The 18,442-nt window shown below is 33.1% G+C and overlaps 1 protein-coding gene across 7 annotated transcripts; it reads left to right on the forward strand.

The window, feature by feature from the left end:
• The first annotated feature begins 5,400 nt into the window (after positions 1-5,400).
• On the forward strand, positions 5,401-17,644 carry LOC113714904 (replication protein A 70 kDa DNA-binding subunit B-like). Of its 7 annotated transcripts, none has more exons than XR_011822515.1 (12): positions 5,401-5,922; positions 6,082-6,161; positions 7,382-7,441; positions 13,368-13,523; positions 13,615-13,884; positions 13,976-14,062; positions 14,153-14,277; positions 14,369-14,447; positions 14,518-14,650; positions 14,755-14,912; positions 15,006-15,212; positions 16,795-17,644. XR_011822515.1 is itself a non-coding variant. In XM_072069546.1 (11 exons), exons 7-10 carry the CDS (start codon positions 14,163-14,165, stop codon positions 14,863-14,865), a joined length of 438 nt encoding a protein of 145 aa, XP_071925647.1. In that variant the 5' UTR covers positions 5,401-5,922; positions 6,082-6,161; positions 7,382-7,441; positions 13,368-13,523; positions 13,615-13,884; positions 13,976-14,062; positions 14,153-14,162; the 3' UTR covers positions 14,866-14,912; positions 15,006-17,644. The 7 variants fall into 7 exon arrangements, 4 of the variants coding, with proteins under 4 accessions (XP_071925647.1, XP_071925648.1, XP_071925650.1 ...); XR_011822516.1 differs by having other exon boundaries at positions 17,044-17,644; XR_011822517.1 differs by having other exon boundaries at positions 14,361-14,447; positions 15,006-17,644.
• The last annotated feature ends 798 nt before the right edge of the window (positions 17,645-18,442 follow it).

Here is an 18,442-nt window from a genome sequence, read left to right on the forward strand (position 1 = left end):
TGACGGTTCCTTCGTTTTCCTTCTTTTACAGAAATGGTCCTTCACATTTTACGATTTCAGCCTTACATTTGGAACGATACAAAAAGGTCCATATACACGTAGAATATACTTGACGTGGCTCAATCAGTCCTTTAACTTGTTTACTTAAGCATATTTTGTTCTTTATTTATTTTTGTGCCAATTTACATCTTAAACTTCATTATTTTCATTTTTCATAACGCTTTGATCCCTTTCTAGCCATTTGTCTTGCTTTTTACAGAAATGGTCCTTTACCTTTTATGAAATTGTTTTCAGCCTGATGTTTGGAATGATACAAATAGATCCACATGCATGTAGAATGTACTTGAAATGGTTCATTGAGACCTTCAACTTGTATACTTTAATATTTTTGTGCCAATTTAGGTCTTATGCTTCAATATTTTCAAACTGAATTGATCCTTTTCTAACTGAGTTGTGTGACTGATCAATCTTGTGTAATTTTTTTTAATGAACTTAAGGCCTATTTCTTAAATTAACTAATAACTATCATGATTCTCAATCATCAATTTAGGGAATCAAAATTGGGGAATAGTGAACAAAACGTAGAAGTGTTAATTTAGGGCTACTTTTATTAGACAAGTGGAAGATGAAATTAATAAATGTGCAAAAGTTCTTAGCAATGTTGATTGGGATCTAAATTAAGTTTGCATTTGTAGGACAATCTTACTAGTGGAGTTAACATAGGACCCTTCTTGTAATTACAAAATAGAAACATGAGTAAAATTCTCTAAGATTACTTGGTAAAGCCAATTCAAGTTCCCCAAAAATGTCAAGAATCATAATTTGTCAAGATGGATTCTTTATTGTAGATATCTCTCTCATGTATAGTGTGACTTACTGTAGCTGCTCTTTTTCGCTTGACCATTGGTCGACACTTACATATCTATAATGTTTTGAAGAATTTGTATCCCTTCTTTCCTTCCTCTGCTTCACCTTTGTTTTAACGGGCCAGACTAATCATCTTAAAATTTTCTGAAAATGGCCCTTTTGGAGTTGAAAAACATGGGCTTTACCTCTTTTTTGTAAGTCCAAAGAGTTAAAACTATTATGCTAACGTGGTTTGTTAATATGTTATCTGATGCATAGCTATTCAATTAGGATTTTACAAACTAATGTTGGTTTTCAGCCTTTGGATGATAATTAAAGAAATTTTAATCTAGATTAACTAATGAGTTAATTGATTGGATATTTTCTTTGGTCACTTTTTGAGCCAAACCTTCTATAAAATTCTCATAGTAAATAATATGTTATTTCTCTCTCTCTCTCTCTCTCTACCTCACTGTACTTGCCTAATGCTTAATTGTTGATTGATCTTGAGATCAATGATGGATTTGATGCTTGCTTTCTACCTTTTTTCTCAATGATCATGATGATTTCTTCTGTTTGAGACAAGGAAGAAAATAAAATTGGACTTATGCTGCAACTCCTATCTTTTCTCTCTCCAGTATTCCTTCTTATTTTTCCTCTCCTGATTTTTTATTTTTTCTATTGAAAACCATCAAATTAGTTGTCTTTGTTGCTTCTTGGATTGGTTTATTGGTATTGCCTTTACATTTTAATTTTGCTCCTCCTCCTCCTCCTCTTCTGTCGCCTTGTGGTTGCAAAATGTCCATGTTTTCTTTGAATTAAAGTTTACTCCGTTGTTGGTTGTGTATGCATTGCTTCCAAAAGTTAGCATTTGCTGTTGCAAGGTTTGTCTAAAACTCAATACAAAATTGTCTCTGTACTCCTAGCTTAAGCTTTTTTTCCTGTGTTTGGAATCTTCAATTTGTTATCTTCATAATTAAATTAGAACCTTTATGTTATCTTCATAATTAAATTGCTATGTCTTTGCTTTTGTTGTTTGATTTTGCTATTATCAGTTAGTTTGTCTTGGGTCTATTGAAAAGGGAAAGAATAGATAAAATAAGAAAAAAATTGGTTAATAGAATAAGTGATACATGAAGCGATTAATAGGTTCTCCTATGTTAAAAAAATGAAAACTCTCAAATGATCATCATGAAAGTGAGTGGTTGAGAAACCTCTGCATGTTAGCTTTTCTAATTGGTCATGGATTTTGTAATATATATCAGGAATTTGTGATAGCTATTCTATTGTGATTGCTCAATATGATGTAACTGAGATCATGAGAAATAAATTATGGAAAAAAAAAGCGACTCTCAGATGGAAAACGAACTGCTTGAATAGAGTAGTGCTGTCTTACTATTTAGGAATCTCAAGTGCTACTATTGTATCTTCTTTAGCACCTGTGAACCTAAATAGTTTGCATTCTAGTATGGATTCATTGTCTAGATTTATAGGGAGTCGAACTCCCATCTCAAGAGATCATACCATAAAGAGGAGTTTGACATTGCGAACCAATAGATATCAAAGAAACCAAACTATAGAGCCAACATGTTCAGAATCTCAGATCATAGAGTCTGTTACAATTCTGACTGAGCCATTTGTCACTTACTTCGTTGATGTATCTCCTTTGCTTGTAAATTCAAAGAGCACAAACTTTTATGAATGCATTTTTTCAGTTTATAGGTAGGCAAAACATCAATGTGAGGCATTATTGGAGAGATGGACCTTAAATTGAAGGCTCAATGATCTCACAAAAAAAGAAAAAAGAAAAAAGAACACATACCTCAAGCAGAATGTGTGAGATCTCAAAATTCAAAGCCTTTTGCAAATGTCTCTAAGAACATTCAGCCTACTGTGTTATAGTCTATCCGTGCATCTCCTTTGCCAAGTATGAACTTGAATAGCATGCTACCGTATATGATTGTGACATCTGAGTTTTCAAGAGGCGAATCTTCCACCTGTGGAAATTGCAAGAAAGAGAGAGCTCTTAGATTGAGAGCCAAAAGATCTTAGGGGGATTACCTACCTGAGCTAGTCGCTATAGAATGTGAGAATTTATAACCTCATATAATTGCAATTAAAGACTATAACGTTGCCACTCTCAAGATTTCAAATGAGGTTGCCTATGCTACATAGCAATTACAATTAACTAGCGTCAGTCCAAAGCTATTTTGCTTAAATTTATCGATGAATATGCTACTTCTTATTGACCGAATGCTTCAATCCGACCTTGAACGATATATTTGAATTTAGTTAAATTGATCTAGTTTTTGTATGTATTGTAATGAACCTATTGTTTTATGTACTACAAATCAACATTTTCATGGATGAAAATTAAACTTGGTTTAGGAATCATGTAACATGATACATTTAGACTCTAGCTTTTATGTGTCCTTTTTTTTTCTATTTCTAAACCAGCGGACTCCTTTGCCTTAATATACAGAATCTTGTTTGTCAAATTGGGCCATGAACTTTCTCAAAGAAATTAATATGCTTTTTTACATGTTTGAAAATTCCTAGTTTTATGTGCAGTACTCAAGTCCAATTGATTTTATCTTTCACACAACTTACCTTTTTAGTTTTTGGGCGATGAAGCATTTGGAAAGTTAGGCAATTATATGTTTTTTGTTTCGACTTTATCTTCATGCTATACTCTTATTTCAGTAATTAATATTGCACTAGACTGTATAGGCACATACCAATCAAACCGAGGGAAAAATAAGAGAGCATGAAAGGTTTTATGATCATATGGTCAATAAACCATGTATTTTAATTGCCATTTTAATTTGTTTAATTGCCTTTTTAATTAGTATTGTTTACTGCCACTATATGTTAGTCATATTGAAATCATCATTAATGATGAAACAAGCTCAATCAATGAGGTTGTCTTTGGTATGGATGTTGAGAAACTGATATCATTCATAACACTCCATCTTAAGAAAGCTGATGCACATGTAAGTTTGAATTCCATTGATTACATGATTAGTTAGAAATATAGGTAGTTATCTAATTTCGATTGCTATGATATACATTTATGCATCATGTTAAACTTTTATGTTAGAAACATATAACCACTCCTTACAAGACATGCTCTTATAAATAATGCCTTGCAAATAGAAAAATACTTCATTGACAGTAGAAAGACTTTTAGCTAATAGAATATTACATGTCTCAAATTTTTGATAAGAGCCTTAACTTTCACCTTTTCTATACTTTCAAATGATATAAAAATCTTAATTAACAAGGACAATGTATTGATTAGATTTAGGATAATAGATTGCATTCACATTGCATTTACTATCAAAATATGGGTGTTGAACTCTTTTCTGAACTAGAAAATGCAATTAAGAAGCAAATGCTTCTTTACTTTGTGATTTCAGTACAGGCTACCATGGTTCGAAGGATGACAAATACAACATTGTCAAAGCATAGAAAACTTAGGAATTGATTAAAATTTGCCTTATGATCACTGATGAAACCGTCCCTGGTGTTAATGCACAACCTATTTTAATTGTTGGAATCACAAATCAGGACCCAACTGAGCTTGCTCGAAAACTGGATTCAATTCCTCAATGCACCCAACAACCTACCAACAAAAATGAGTCCTTCAGCCTAACAATAAAAATGGTCCTTGAGTCAATTGCTCAGTCATCCAGTACTGCATGGAAACCATGCTCATAAAAGTTGCAAGAAAGAGGACCTTGACGTTTGAACCTACAAACCCTGAAAATATTTCAATCTTTGCTAAGAAAATAGCTACTGGATTCCCTCCACTAATTGCTGAGCAATGTTTTGAAAGGCGTATTTGGGGCAAGTCCCAGGGTGACCCTGAGGATAGACATTCCTGAATTGCCCCAGAGTGGTCAAATGGGGTGTTCGGGCAAGTTTTTTCTTTGAGGTGTAACAAGCGTATGCCTTCAAAATTTCAGTACTTTTTCCCTTTTTTAAGCTCCAAAAGAACATCTAAACTGGATTTTCTCTTCACTTGTTTAAGGAAGTTGAGATCCTCAAGGTGAACTTGCAATTTCTAAAAAACTTTTCTTATATTAGCCTACACATTTAAGTTGGTGAACATGGATGTTAGTTTGGAATTTAATGATACAAAAGAGGTGAAATTTCAGAACTTTGTGCTTCAAATTGAGGATACTCTAAAGAAATAGGGGAAAGACACTCGTTTTGATAGTCAAAACTCACAAATATCATTTACTAGTATCCTGCAAAAGAGTTTTTGCAACTGTGATCATTGGTTTGCGAGATGACATCAAGTCTTTTATGCAAATAATCATTAAAATTTACAATGATTTGTTGGGTTTTCACTTATGGCATGACATTAATCACACAAGTAGGTTTTACTTCCCTCAAGTATAATAAAAAGAGAGTGGTGGTCACTGTAGCTTCTCTCATTTTGACAATTGGCTTGCTACTTATTTGACACTTGGCTGGATTTTTTTTAATGAGGGCAATAATGGAATAAAGGCATACAAGAACCAACGGAACCAGCAAGAAAACATTCCATTGTCCATTACATTGTAATAGAACCAATGGGACCCATTTCATTTCAACCACTTCAGACAACCGGCCCATTTCATTTCAAGTACTTCAGACAAACAAGAAACCAACATCTCTTCTTTTCTTCTTCTTCGGGTGAAAGTACCAGCAAGTACTTTTCCCTTCCTGTAGCAGAGATGGCTTCTTCACATGCTTATTGTACTTAGAAGCATGGAAGGCCTGAAATCCCTCAGAGATTAGGTGTCTTCTTTTTCCCCAAAATTCAAGGATTTTTCCCCACAAAAGTGACCGGCCGTTTGATTTCTTTCATTTGTACTGGAATTGGTTTTGCAGCCATCCAATTTTCCCATAAACACCGTAATTCTAAATCATATTTTCAGGAATTTGATGTAATAGACATTAAGTGAGTAGTAATTTAGGTTTTTAGGTTTTAAAAAGGAAAAGAAAGGGAAATGCCCATATAAAGGATGTATTTCTTTCTCTGAAGACCTTGCGTTCGGAAGGGAGCTTCTTCTTCCTCTAGCTTTGGTAAGGTTCCTTTTCATTTGTAATACTTTAAACGGTTTTTTTTTGCTCCTGTAATTCGATCTGTAATTCAATATAATACTTCACTTAATCAGGTTTATTCTTCTTTTCTTTTTCCTATTTAATTTGCATTGCTTGCATTCTTTTTTGTTCCTTTTGCAGTTGTGTTTGGGTTAGCAATTCAATTAGCTTTTTGAGTTTTTATTGCATTTGGATGGGAGCTTTTTCTTCCTCTAGCTTTGGTAAGGGTCCTTTTCATTTGTAATACTTCAAATGGTTTTTTTTTGCTCCTGTAATTCGATTTGTAATTCAATATAATACTTCACTTAATCATATTTATTCTTCTTTTCTTTTTCCTATTTAATTTGCATTGCTTGCATTCTTTTTTGTTCCTTTTGCAGTTGTGTTTGGGTTAGCAGTTCAATTAGCTTTTTGAGTTTTCATTTTCGGCCAATTTAGAAGCTTAAATATCTTAGTTATCAGTTCCGTTTAGATAAAGTTCACTTCTTGCCATTAATATCAACCTCTTGACTTTATTTAAGACATTGGAATTGATACTTTTGTTTTTTTCTAAAAAAAAAGGATGTTGCTTTTTCAATATTTGTTGACAAATTTTCGTTCCCTTTCAAGAAATTTTTTGTAAATCAAATTTTGGTAGGTTATGGTGCAAAAACTACATATATCATGAATAAAAAATACTGCTGCAAAAACTATAGTCACTTAAGATTATGATCCATGAAGAACTTGTATACTTAATTATTTTCCATTGTACTTTTTCTTTGGCCTTTCCTTAAAAAACAGATTTATCAGTTTGCTTATTAATTAACTAAACATCCATGTAGAAGACATGTATTATAGCAACTTAGGAAACAGCTGCAACTTCAGCCATATATCGGGATATAGGAGACCATGGCCACGTTGACTTCCTATCAACAATAAAAACTAAAATTGTCACTAAGAATATGTTAATGGTTCATAAATGCCCTGAACTCAGAGTCTCTAAATCTGCAAACTATCACTTCTACCACAGATAGACATGTCTTCATAACCTTATAGGATCAAGTTTTTTTTTCTGGTTTTCACCATTATATAACAATATTAGTAAACAGCTTATCTAGACAATGTTTTAGGCTCAGATCATTTAACTATGTTTTCACTAGCAGTAAAACTTAACAGAATAGTAAACGGATCAATAGTGAGAGTTATAAGACCATTATTTATTAATTTGATTGATTTTCTTCTCACAATGTACTTACTTTACTTGAAAACATATTTTTATACTTCTAGATCATAACTAAACAATAAGTTTTATGGAGTTATGAAAATGGTGTTTAGCACTGCTATTGTAATTCTTCAATTTTCTTTTTCATTGTGAATCTTTATTCTTCCTTTTTTTATACTGATTTTGGTTTTTTTTTTTTGCCTATGCTTACAAAATGTCGACCTGTTTCTTCAACTAAAGCTGGCTATTCTATTTGGTGTGCATCTTTTGCTCCAACAAGTTGGCATATACAGCTCTCAGGTTTGTCGAAGCAACTAAATTTTCTGCTGCTTTTTTTTTTTTTTGTCTAAAGGATTTAGATTTATCTGCTATTGATTATATTACAGGTTGTATGTCTCATGTTAAAAAATTTAAGCTTCAAGCATATTAATTGCTATTTGTTTCATTTTTATATGATTATGAGATACATGATATAGTTAATGGTTTTCTTTCTGTTATGAAGAGTAAAAGCCTTCACATGATGAGAATGAATGTCTGTTCCATATAGAAAGCCTTGGATAGTAGTTTTCTTTTTTTGTCATGGACTCTGTGATCAAAGAAAATCCTGATGATGTTCCTACTGTGATTTCTCAGTTTGATGTGGGTCAAATGATGAGGAAAAAAGATTGTAGAAAAAATGCAGTTCTCAGATGGAAAAAGAAACGGTTAGATAAAGCAATAAAAAGTCATAGTATAGGAACTTTGCCTTTTGCTATTGCATCTCCCTTGCCACCTGTAAATTTGAGTAATATGCAAGTGTGTACGCCTGCACTATCCCAGTTTACAGGGAGGCACACTTCCAACCTGACAGAGTATCCTACACAAATTAGTGTGAGATCATATGCCAAAACATCTCAAGCAAACCAACTTTTTGAGGTAGCCTCTTTAGAAAATCAGATTATAGACTTTGCTAAGATTGTGACTGAGCCTTCTATTGCTCAGTCTCTTCCCAGGTCGTCTTTATTCAATATAACTTCAAATAGTATGCAAATTGGTATGGATACGTCATTTGAATTTGCAAATAGCCAAAGCGTAACTTTGAGACATCATCGGAAAGAGAAAGCTCTTATATTGAAAGTTCAGATATCTAAAAAAAAAACATTCAAGTCAACAAGAATGTATGAGATCGCAGATTATAGGGCCTCTTCCAAATGTCTCTAAATCTGTTCAGCCTCTGATACCGGATTTTGTCAACACATTTTCGTTGCCAAATGCAAACTCGAATAGTTTGCAATCATGTATGCCTGTCCTGTCAAAATTTTCAATAGCTGAATCTTCCACCTATAGAAATCAACAAAAACAGAGAGTGCTTAAGATGGCAGCGAAAAAAACTAAGCAAAATCAACTGAATCAAGCACAGAACATAGGATCGAAGAGTTTACAACCTCTCATAAGTACAACTGAACAGCATAATCCTGAGGGTGTTGAGATTTTAAATCAGTCTAATTAAGTTGTTCACCAATTACAATTGAATACGTCCCAATTTTCAGGTATTTAATATAGCACTGCTTATTAATATAGTTCTTCCCATCAAGTGACTGATTTTATATATTTTCAAGACATTTTTAGCTTTAAATTGAATACTGAAAATCATTTTCTTCCAATTATTTAATTTATCTAATTCAAGTAGCTGATATTGGACTCTATTTTACAGAAATACTTGAACAAAATCAAGGAAAAACTAAGAGAAAACGTATAGGTCTTTTAACAATTACATTGTTAAATAACTTGGGTATTTTATATCTTATTATTGTTTATTAAACAAGTTAAGTCATTTAAAATCGATCTTTTATTGATCATAGGAAGAGGTAAAAAAAAGGGGCGAGACCTATTAGATTGCATTCCAGGTGCGGCAAGCATTCTTCCAAAACAACCAGATTGCCCACATTTGGTGCAAAAATTTTTTTCCATGAAACAGCCAACTTTTGTTGTTCTAATAGAGACATAGTGTTAGCTAGCAACCCAATTCCAACTCCTTTAAAAGAGCTATTAACTTTATTATCAGAAGAGGCAAAATTATTTAGAATATGTATAAGAACAATTAACAATATTTTTGCTTTCACTTCTTTTGGAGTTAAGTGCGACAAAAATCTAGCAAAGAGAAATAAAGGTGTCTATACATTTAGGATTCAGGGGCAAGTTTATCACTTTATTAGTGACCCGGAGGCCTCAAAAAATTTGCAGTTGTATTTTCATGATACTGAAATGAGCTGACAAATCGTTTAAATGCATGTCCAAGGCTAACAGAAAGTGTTATCCAAAAGGTTATGAATATCCTTGAACACAATCCATATGCTCGATTTTTTTGTGGTTTAAGAGAAGTTCATAACCTTGATACTTATCGTATTGTCTTGAGAACGCTGCCTGGTATAGACCAAAAGGTATTTAACAAACCTACGGTCTCCCAAGTTGCTGCATTGTGGGTTGAAGGAGAAGAAAATGGGGGAACAAGCAGGAAAAATATTCGAGTCCATACTCATGGTGGTCATTGTCACAGTATAGAATATTACTATGACTGTTATGACCTCTTGCAGTACCCTCTTCTTTTTCCTTTTGGTGAACTCAGTTGGCATCAAGGAATCCAAAAAAAAGGAAAAAATGTCCACAAGAAAAAGATTCGAAATAAGAATTCTGAAAGTTCAATTTCCCCGATGCTTGCTGCTACTGCTGAAGAACTATTACAGATGGAACAAGATGATAGGTGCAGCCAATCTTTTTCATCTATTTGTAGTTCAGTTCAGCATAGTAAATTAACTAATTATTCTACAATTTGTCTACCAGCAATGGCAAAGATTGATAATGATCCAAATTTTGTTTCTGTGAGAGAGTATTATGTTTATAAGTTCCAAATAAGGGATAATAATGAGTCTTTTTTGCTTCATTTTGCTACATTAATTCAGCAATTTATAGTGGATATGTATGTTAAGCATGAATTTCAAGGACTAGATTTTTTTAGATCACAACAAGAGGAAATAAGGAGAGAGATTTTGCAAGGAATACAAGAATCTGTGGCAGCTGGTAGGCAGCAAATATTGGTTAGAGAATTTTTTTACCGACAAGCTTTATTGGAGGGCCAAGAAATATGAGAAGAAAATACATAGATGCAATGACTTTGGTCCAAAAATTTGGCAAATCAGATATCTTCTTGACCATGACTTGCAATCCTAATTGACCAGAAATAAAAGAACACCTCAATGAAAAAAAAGAAGCGCATAATCGGCTTGATTTGATTGTAAGAGTCTTTTGTGTTAAACTTGAAGAATTAAAAAAATGAAATCCTGAAGAAAAATATTTTTGGTGAAGTGGCAGCTTACACATATATTATAGAGTTTTAAAAAAGAGAGTTGCCACATGCACACTTCCTCTTAATTTTGAAATCTCAACATACAATGTTCAGACCTGAAGAGTATGATAAGATTGTCAACGCCGAGATTCCAGACAAAGTGAAATACCCACACTTATATAGAATGGTTAAAAAAACACATGATGCATGGTCCATGCGGTGTTTTAAATTTGTCAAGTGTGTGTATGACAAAGAATGGCAAGTGTAGGCATTCATATCCAAAGGATTTTTGTGAGGAAACAACCCAAGCCATTAATTCTTATCCAGTATATAGGCGAAGTAATAATGGTGTTAGAGTCAAAGTTAGACAGCATTACTTGGATAATAGATAGGTTGTTCCCTATAATGCCTATTTATTGGCTAAATTTGATTGTCATATTAATGTTGAAATTTGTTCAACAATTCAGGCTGTTAAGTACATCTATAAATACATTTGCAAAGGACATGATAGAATCAGTTTTCATGTTAATTTCGATAATCCAAACAACCATATTGACGAAATCCAGCAGTATCGGGCAGCTCGCTAGGTCTCACCACCTGAGGCTGGATGGAGACTTTTTCATTTTGCTATGGGTGAAATAAAACCTGCAGTAATTCATTTGCAGCTTCACCTAGAAAACTATCAGCTTATAAGTTTCAAAAGGCATCAGAATCTGACCAATGTTATGAGCAATCCAAGAAACAAAAAGACAATGCTCACTGAATTCTTCTACATGAATAGAATAGATTCAGAAGCTTAGACTTTGAATTGTACATATTCTGAATTTCCTGACCATTTTGTTTGGCCTCTTGAGAAACGTTGGAAAATGAGAGATCGAGGGGACTCTATAGGAAGAATAAATGCAGTCCATCCGACTGAAGGAGAGAGGTACTACCTTAGGCTTCTTTTAACAAAAGTCCGTGCTCCGAAGTCCTTCGAAGACTTGAAGACTTATAATGGTGTACAGGTCAGAACCTTTCGTGAAGCAACACTTTTAAGATGGCTGCTTCAAGATGATAACAACCAAGAACATTGTCTTGAAGAGGCTTCTCTCTTTCATATGCCTTATGAATTGAGAAGACTTTTTGCAACCCTTTTGGTATATTCATGTCCCAACAATCCCAGACAATTATGGTTAAAATTTGAGGCTGTAATGTCGGAGGATTTTCTAAGGTGTTCAGATTTGACTCTTAGGTACTACAACAAATAAGTGATTTTCTTGAATCAATGGGAAAAAGCATAGCTTCATTTGGATTGGTTCCGAATAATCTATCATCCTTTGATGTTGAGAACCAAATAAGGGAATTATAAGCTGAAAGAAGCAAAACAGTTCGTGAAGAAGATCTGAATGCAATTTCTTTACTTAATGAAAAACAAAGACATGCATTTGAGATCATATCTCACTGCATATATGAGAACAAAAGTGGGGCTTTTTTTGTAAATGGCCCTGGAGGCACTGGAAAATCATTTCTCTATAGAGCATTGCTAGCTGATGTAAGGTCTAAAGGGTATTTAGCACTAGCAACAGGTATTTCAGGAATTGCTGCTTCTATACTACCAGAAGGTAGGACTGCCCATTCATGGTTTAAAATCCCAATTGATCTTTCAAAGGACAGAGCATGTAGAGTTAGCAAACAAAGCAACCTGGCAGCAATGATTAGAGAATCCAAACTGATTATCTGGGATGAGGCTCCTATGTCAAAAAGATCTGCAATTGAAGCATTAAATGATCTATTGCAAGATCTTATGAACTCATCAAAAATATTTGGTGAAAAAGTTGTCATCTTTGGTGGCGACTTTAAACAAACATTGCCAGTTGTTTGTAGAGGAAATCAATCTAAGACTTATAATGCTTGCTTAATAAATTCTTCTATGGTCTTCTCTTGAAAAATTGCAGTTAACAGAGAATATGAGGGCTCGATTAGACCACTCATTTATTGATTATTTATTGAGAGTTGGCAATGGAACTGAAAAAATCCAAGATGATCGCTACATAAAGATTCCTTCTTCAATTTTGCTTGAAAATAGTGAGGCTGATTCTGTACTAGATAATTTGATAAATTAGTGTACCCCAATATCATGACTAGATCATCACATGCTAACACTCCAGTCAACCGAGCAATTCTGTCCACAAAAAATAATTTTGTTGATGAGATGAACGACATTCTCATTAGCAAATTTCCAGGTGAAACAGTAGAATATCTTAGTTTTGATGAAACTTTAAATCCAACATCAGTGACAGTATAAGGACTTTTTGAATTCTCTTTTCCTAAGTAGACTTCCACCTCATAGGCTGATCTTGAAAGTTAATGCACCAATAATCTTGTTTAGAAATTTAGATCCCACTGAAGGCCTTTGTAATGGGACAAGATTAATATGCAGGAATTTGAGCCGAAATATTATTCATGCTCAAATAGTCGTAGGTGATTTTGCTGGAAAAGATGTTTTCATCCATAGAATTTCGTTAGAACCTCCCACTGATGAGCAATACCCTGTCCCATATAAGAGAACTCAGTTTCTAATCCGTTTGTGCTTTGCAATGACAATTAACAAAGCTCAAGGACAAACATTAGATTTTGTAGGTATTTATTTAAGAGAACCCGTGTTCTCTCATGGCCAGCTTTATGTGGCATTATCACGTGCAAGAATAGCTTCACAAGTCAAGTTACTCATTAAGCCTCTATTTTTTAATAAATCTAGAATAAATCAGACAAAAAATATTGTATATAGAGAAGTTCTTGAAGCTTCTCAATTAGCTGTCAAGTAAATGAACATTCTTCTGCTATTTCTTCAATTTTTAATTAATCCTGTCATAATTGTAGTCTATATTTAAAATTAAATTCATCTGTTTGTACCATTTATAGATAAGTATGGCAAGACGCTACCTTCCAGTGAATGAGGTCGTTGAGGGAGTAAAAGGATGGATAGTACTGGCTCAGGTTGTTGAGAGAAAACATGTTCAGTTGAGTCGAGGAGCAAGGCCTGTGAACTACCATCGCTTTCTCCTTATAGATTCTGAGGTAACAAAAAAAATAAAGATATTCCTTCAATTTTTGCAATATCTTTTACTATTTTACAAATTTACAGCTATTCTTCTTTATGATGCAACAGGGAAAAAGGTTTCAGCAGTAATCCATGGCAATGATATCCGTTTTTTTGCTGGCATGTTGATGCCATTTAGGAGATACTATATCTCCAGTGCAGCTTTTCGAAAAGCAGAATCAAGGTATAAGGTCAGTGACTACCCATATTCTTGGGTAATTCATAACAGAACGTTGGTTGAGGAGTATGTAAAGCAGGTTCCGCCGGTTATTCTGTGTCACTTTGAACTCACAGCATTTGAAAACTTATTCAAATTTGCTGACACAGAAAATTTGCAAAGTAAGTTCATGCTTTATCTTAGATAATCCCAATGTATTCCTCATGTTATCTTCAACTTATCTTTAGATTGAAATATTCTTTTGAATAATAGATATCCAGGGTATTGTCGTGCATACTTTTCCTTCAAAGGAATAGGGTCTGATTCAACGACTAGAGACTTGGTTGTTATTAATCAAGAGTAAGCCAACTGGAACAAAAGAATAGACTTTCAATTTACTAAATAAACTTATTACATTCTTTATTTTTTATCATATTTATTGCTTTTTAGAAAAAGGCCAATGCTCCTTACTCTGTGGAACGAATTTGAAGCAAATAAAGAAGCACAGCTGGCAAACACTATTGCAAACAACAACATCATTATAGCTATGAAAGTCAAAGTAACTACTTTTAACTGTAAGTTACAGCTCCCATTGCTCAAGAAATTATTATTGCTTTGCCTGCCATACTTCAACTTTAATGAACTAATTATATACTAGTTTCTTAGATCTATCTCTAACAACAAGGCTTGCAAGTTGTCTGCTGGTGAATCCACCAACTCCTCAAGCCACTGTATTACGGCAATGGTGAGCATATCATGTTTTATAATTATACATAAAAACTGGAAAATATAACATGTCATATTTATGTTCACAGGTATGATCAGAATCGGCAGGAAATTGCACAACTAATTGAGGAGACCAGTTACAAAGACTCAACCAAATTGCTGCCTCCGGCCAAAAATGATGATATCATTAGTGTTGACAACGCTGTGAGCATGCTGAAAAATGTAAATACAGTCATTTCAACAACTAAATTATACTATTTTCTTACCTTTTACATTAGTGAAAAATGAATTACTTAACTTTGTATCTAATATAATATAAACTATAGGTCAAGACTGCCTGGATACGAGGAAATATTTCTTTGATAGCTGAGCAGCGATCTTTCTGGTATGCTGTATGTAGTAACTGTCAAAAGGCTGTAGATACTAATTTGGAATAGATCATCAACTGTCCGTCTTGCATAGAAGAAAGTGTCGTTGAAGCCAGGTAAACAAGGCATGCAATTTTACAATAGTGCTCTTAACAATAATTCTATTTTATTTCATTGAGTAACCATTATTCACTGCTATCATATACTAGATGCCGTATTGGAATTATCATTGATGATGTAACAAGTTCAATGTATGCAGTAGTGTTTGGTCCAGATGCTGAAAAACCCATACCATTCACAGTAGTACAGCTAAGTGAAGCTGATGAACACATAAGATGCTGAAAAACTCATACCATTAACATGCAATATCTCGATTTTCGTTTGTCTATGGTTGCATTGATTGGCCTGCAAATCTGGTAATGTCCCTCTAGTTATTTTGCTATTCTTTCCAAGGAGAAGACTCAATCGTAGTCAAAAAACAAAATTCCTAACTAGAACTAGCTAAAAGTTTCTTTTAGGCAGCATTAAGATTGCAACAATCTTTTAATTATCTAGTATAACTGAATTCTTAAGTTGCATGTTGATTTTTAGCTAGGAAAAATGAGTTTTAGTTGAGAAAAATTCTGTTGAATAACTGATTAGTTATTGGAAAGAAAAAAACAGTAGGAACCGACAGAGAAAGCTGAAGTTGCAACTTGTTATCAATGTCTCTTTGAAAAATAATGTTAGCAAATGCATGCAATATGTTTATCTCAAGTGTTATAAGATGCTTAGCTGAAAACTTGTGAAAAGTTGGAAATTTAGGCTGGAATGTTAAAGGAAAGTCGCTGGAACTTCCGAGCTCATGTCGCCTTTAATCTATGTTACTATTAAGCTTTCTCCTGAAATTGCATCATGTTTACATTTCTGGCAATCTATAGGGTCCGTTTGGATCCCTTGTTTTTGGGGTTGTTTTTGAAAAACTGTTTTTCACATTCCAAATGCTACAGTAAATGTGTATTTCCAAAACAACTCCAAAAACACCATATCCAAACATTATATAAAAAACAACTACATATGTATATTTCAATTTGTATATTTTAATTATGTATATTATATATATATATATTATATTAATATAAAGGGTAAAAAACAAAAAAGCCCCCTGTGGTAAGTCTAATACACAGAAAAATCCCCTATGATTTCAAAATATACAACACGACACCTCATGCTTTGAACTAAATTGTAAAGGTGACGGAATCCGTTAAATTTAACGGAAATGACTTATTGGAACCTAAAAAAAAAATTTTATACCTAATTTTTATCAAATATACCTATTCTACCCCTTAACCCTCAATTCTCTCTATTTAGAGAATAAAACAAATGATTTTTTTGAACTGTCTTTTGCTTAATTATATCAGGGTATTTTGGTCATTTTGTCCATTTCCGTTAAGTTTAACGGATTCCGTCACCTTTACAATTTAATTCAAAGCATGAGGGGTCGTGTTGTGTATTTTATAACCATGAGGGGCTTTTCTGTGTATTAGATTTACCACAGGGAATTTTTTTTGTTTTTTACCCTAATATAAATTGAAATATACAAATTGAAAATTATATATATTATATTATATAAATATTTATATACATTAATATTATACATAATATTGTATATTATACATAATATAATATAATATACATAATATAATATACATAATATGTAATATTGTATACATCAATGTGTAAATATTTATACATAATATTATGTACATTATATTATAAGATATACATTATTAATGTATAATATTATTATGTACATTATTGTGTATAATAATGTTATATATAATATATAATATACATAATATGTAATAATGTATATTTAACGGACTTGTATTTCAAAAACGAAATGCTACAGTGCTGTTTTTGAAAAACAACCCCAAAAATAGCTAATCCAAACGGAGCCATAAAATTTTTGAAAATACAGGGTATTGAGCTTTTTTTTTGTTTATTTGCAAAATATAGGGTGTTGAGGTTTTTTCTGAAATTGCATCTACAATTGATAACCGTGAAGTCCTATGCTTTGTTCTCCATTTTGACTCGGATTATCAAAGGCAGAAAGATGATAAGTATAGCATCATCAAAATATACACTGTTGAATAATTGGCTGAAATCAACCCGGCAATCACGCGCATAGTTGTCTCTAATCCTGTGGAAGAGCCTGTTCCAACTGCTCAAACCATAACTGAGATGCTGACCAGCACCATTGAACAGGTTGACTTAACTGCTCACTCCACTTTCACTGACCAACTTGCCATTGAAGGGCAATTCTTCATCCCAACAACAAAAATGATCCTAGATTCAATTGGGCGTAAGTCTGATAATGGAGACAAGCCAGCCTCTTCAAACATTGCTGCAAAAAGAAGCTTAACCTTTGAAACTCCAATTCCCAGAACTAATATACCTTCTGCTGAGAAGACAACCATTGAAGCTGTTCCCTCAATTGCTGGAAAAAACGGTCCTGAAGACATCAAGCCTGCATCTTCAAAATCTACTCATATGAGCCCTCTCAAGAAGCCACGTGAATCTGCAAAATGAAGCAGTCACACAGCTTCATGTCCTCTTTTGTTCATCCTTTTGTTGTTCATCCTTTTGTTCATCATGGATGCTACTGTACTTTTAGCATGCTATCTTTTGCCATCATATTAGAATCCATTAACATTCTCGCTATGACTAGAAGTTAATGAATCATAATATATGATATTATGTAACTATTAGCATGCATTATGTATCTCTACTTGGGACTTAATTGTACTGGAAAGTGTGTAACTAGAATTATGAATGGTAATTATGATATTATGTACCTATTTTGCAACTAGAATTGTTATATATGCTTTTCCAATGATCAGTATTATTAGGAGGGGCAAGGCTGTGCCTTGCACGGCCTGGTTCCTCTAGTTTAGTTATACAAACAAGTTCTACTTTTCTTATGCAGACATAAGGTTATATTTTTTTATTTTATCTAATCCTTTTTTTGGTATTTTTAATATTATATATATACACACACATACACACATGCATATACATATTTATTGTATTTTTGTATTTTTAAAATATTTAAAAATAAAAATTTGTGGGGTTTACGCCCCACGCCCTAGGGCTTTCACCCCGATTAGGCAGACACAAAACATTCTGCCCAATGCTTTCACCTTTTAAAACATCGCTGCTGAGAAAAATTGTACTGAAAACAAAAAAATCAACCTTTCACAAATCTGTTGTAATAAGCTCTCTAAAGAAAAAAAAAAATGTGATGTTGTGATGTGAAGTTAGCTTCATAGCTTCATATCTTCTTTTGTTAAAACTACGTATTGCTGAATTGTTAGACCACTATCTCTTGCCATCATATTAGGATCCATTAAAATTTCATCTATCACAAGAACTCAATGTATCCTAATATATGTTATTATATTACTATATTGAACTTTAAATTAGGCAATCAGTATATTGACCTATCTTGTACAGGGCAAGATTCCATTGGAAGATAAGTAATCACTACTAGAATTTTTTGATAGCTTTATAAATGACTTTCATTCTGTTAAGTTAGGTTTCTGGTCATTGTGTATTTGTTATACTATTAAGATTGTTATGGGTGCTTATTCATACATGTTTTGTA

This window comes from Coffea arabica, chromosome 10c, assembly GCF_036785885.1.
Source record: "Coffea arabica cultivar ET-39 chromosome 10c, Coffea Arabica ET-39 HiFi, whole genome shotgun sequence".
Classification (NCBI taxonomy): domain Eukaryota; kingdom Viridiplantae; phylum Streptophyta; class Magnoliopsida; order Gentianales; family Rubiaceae; genus Coffea; species Coffea arabica.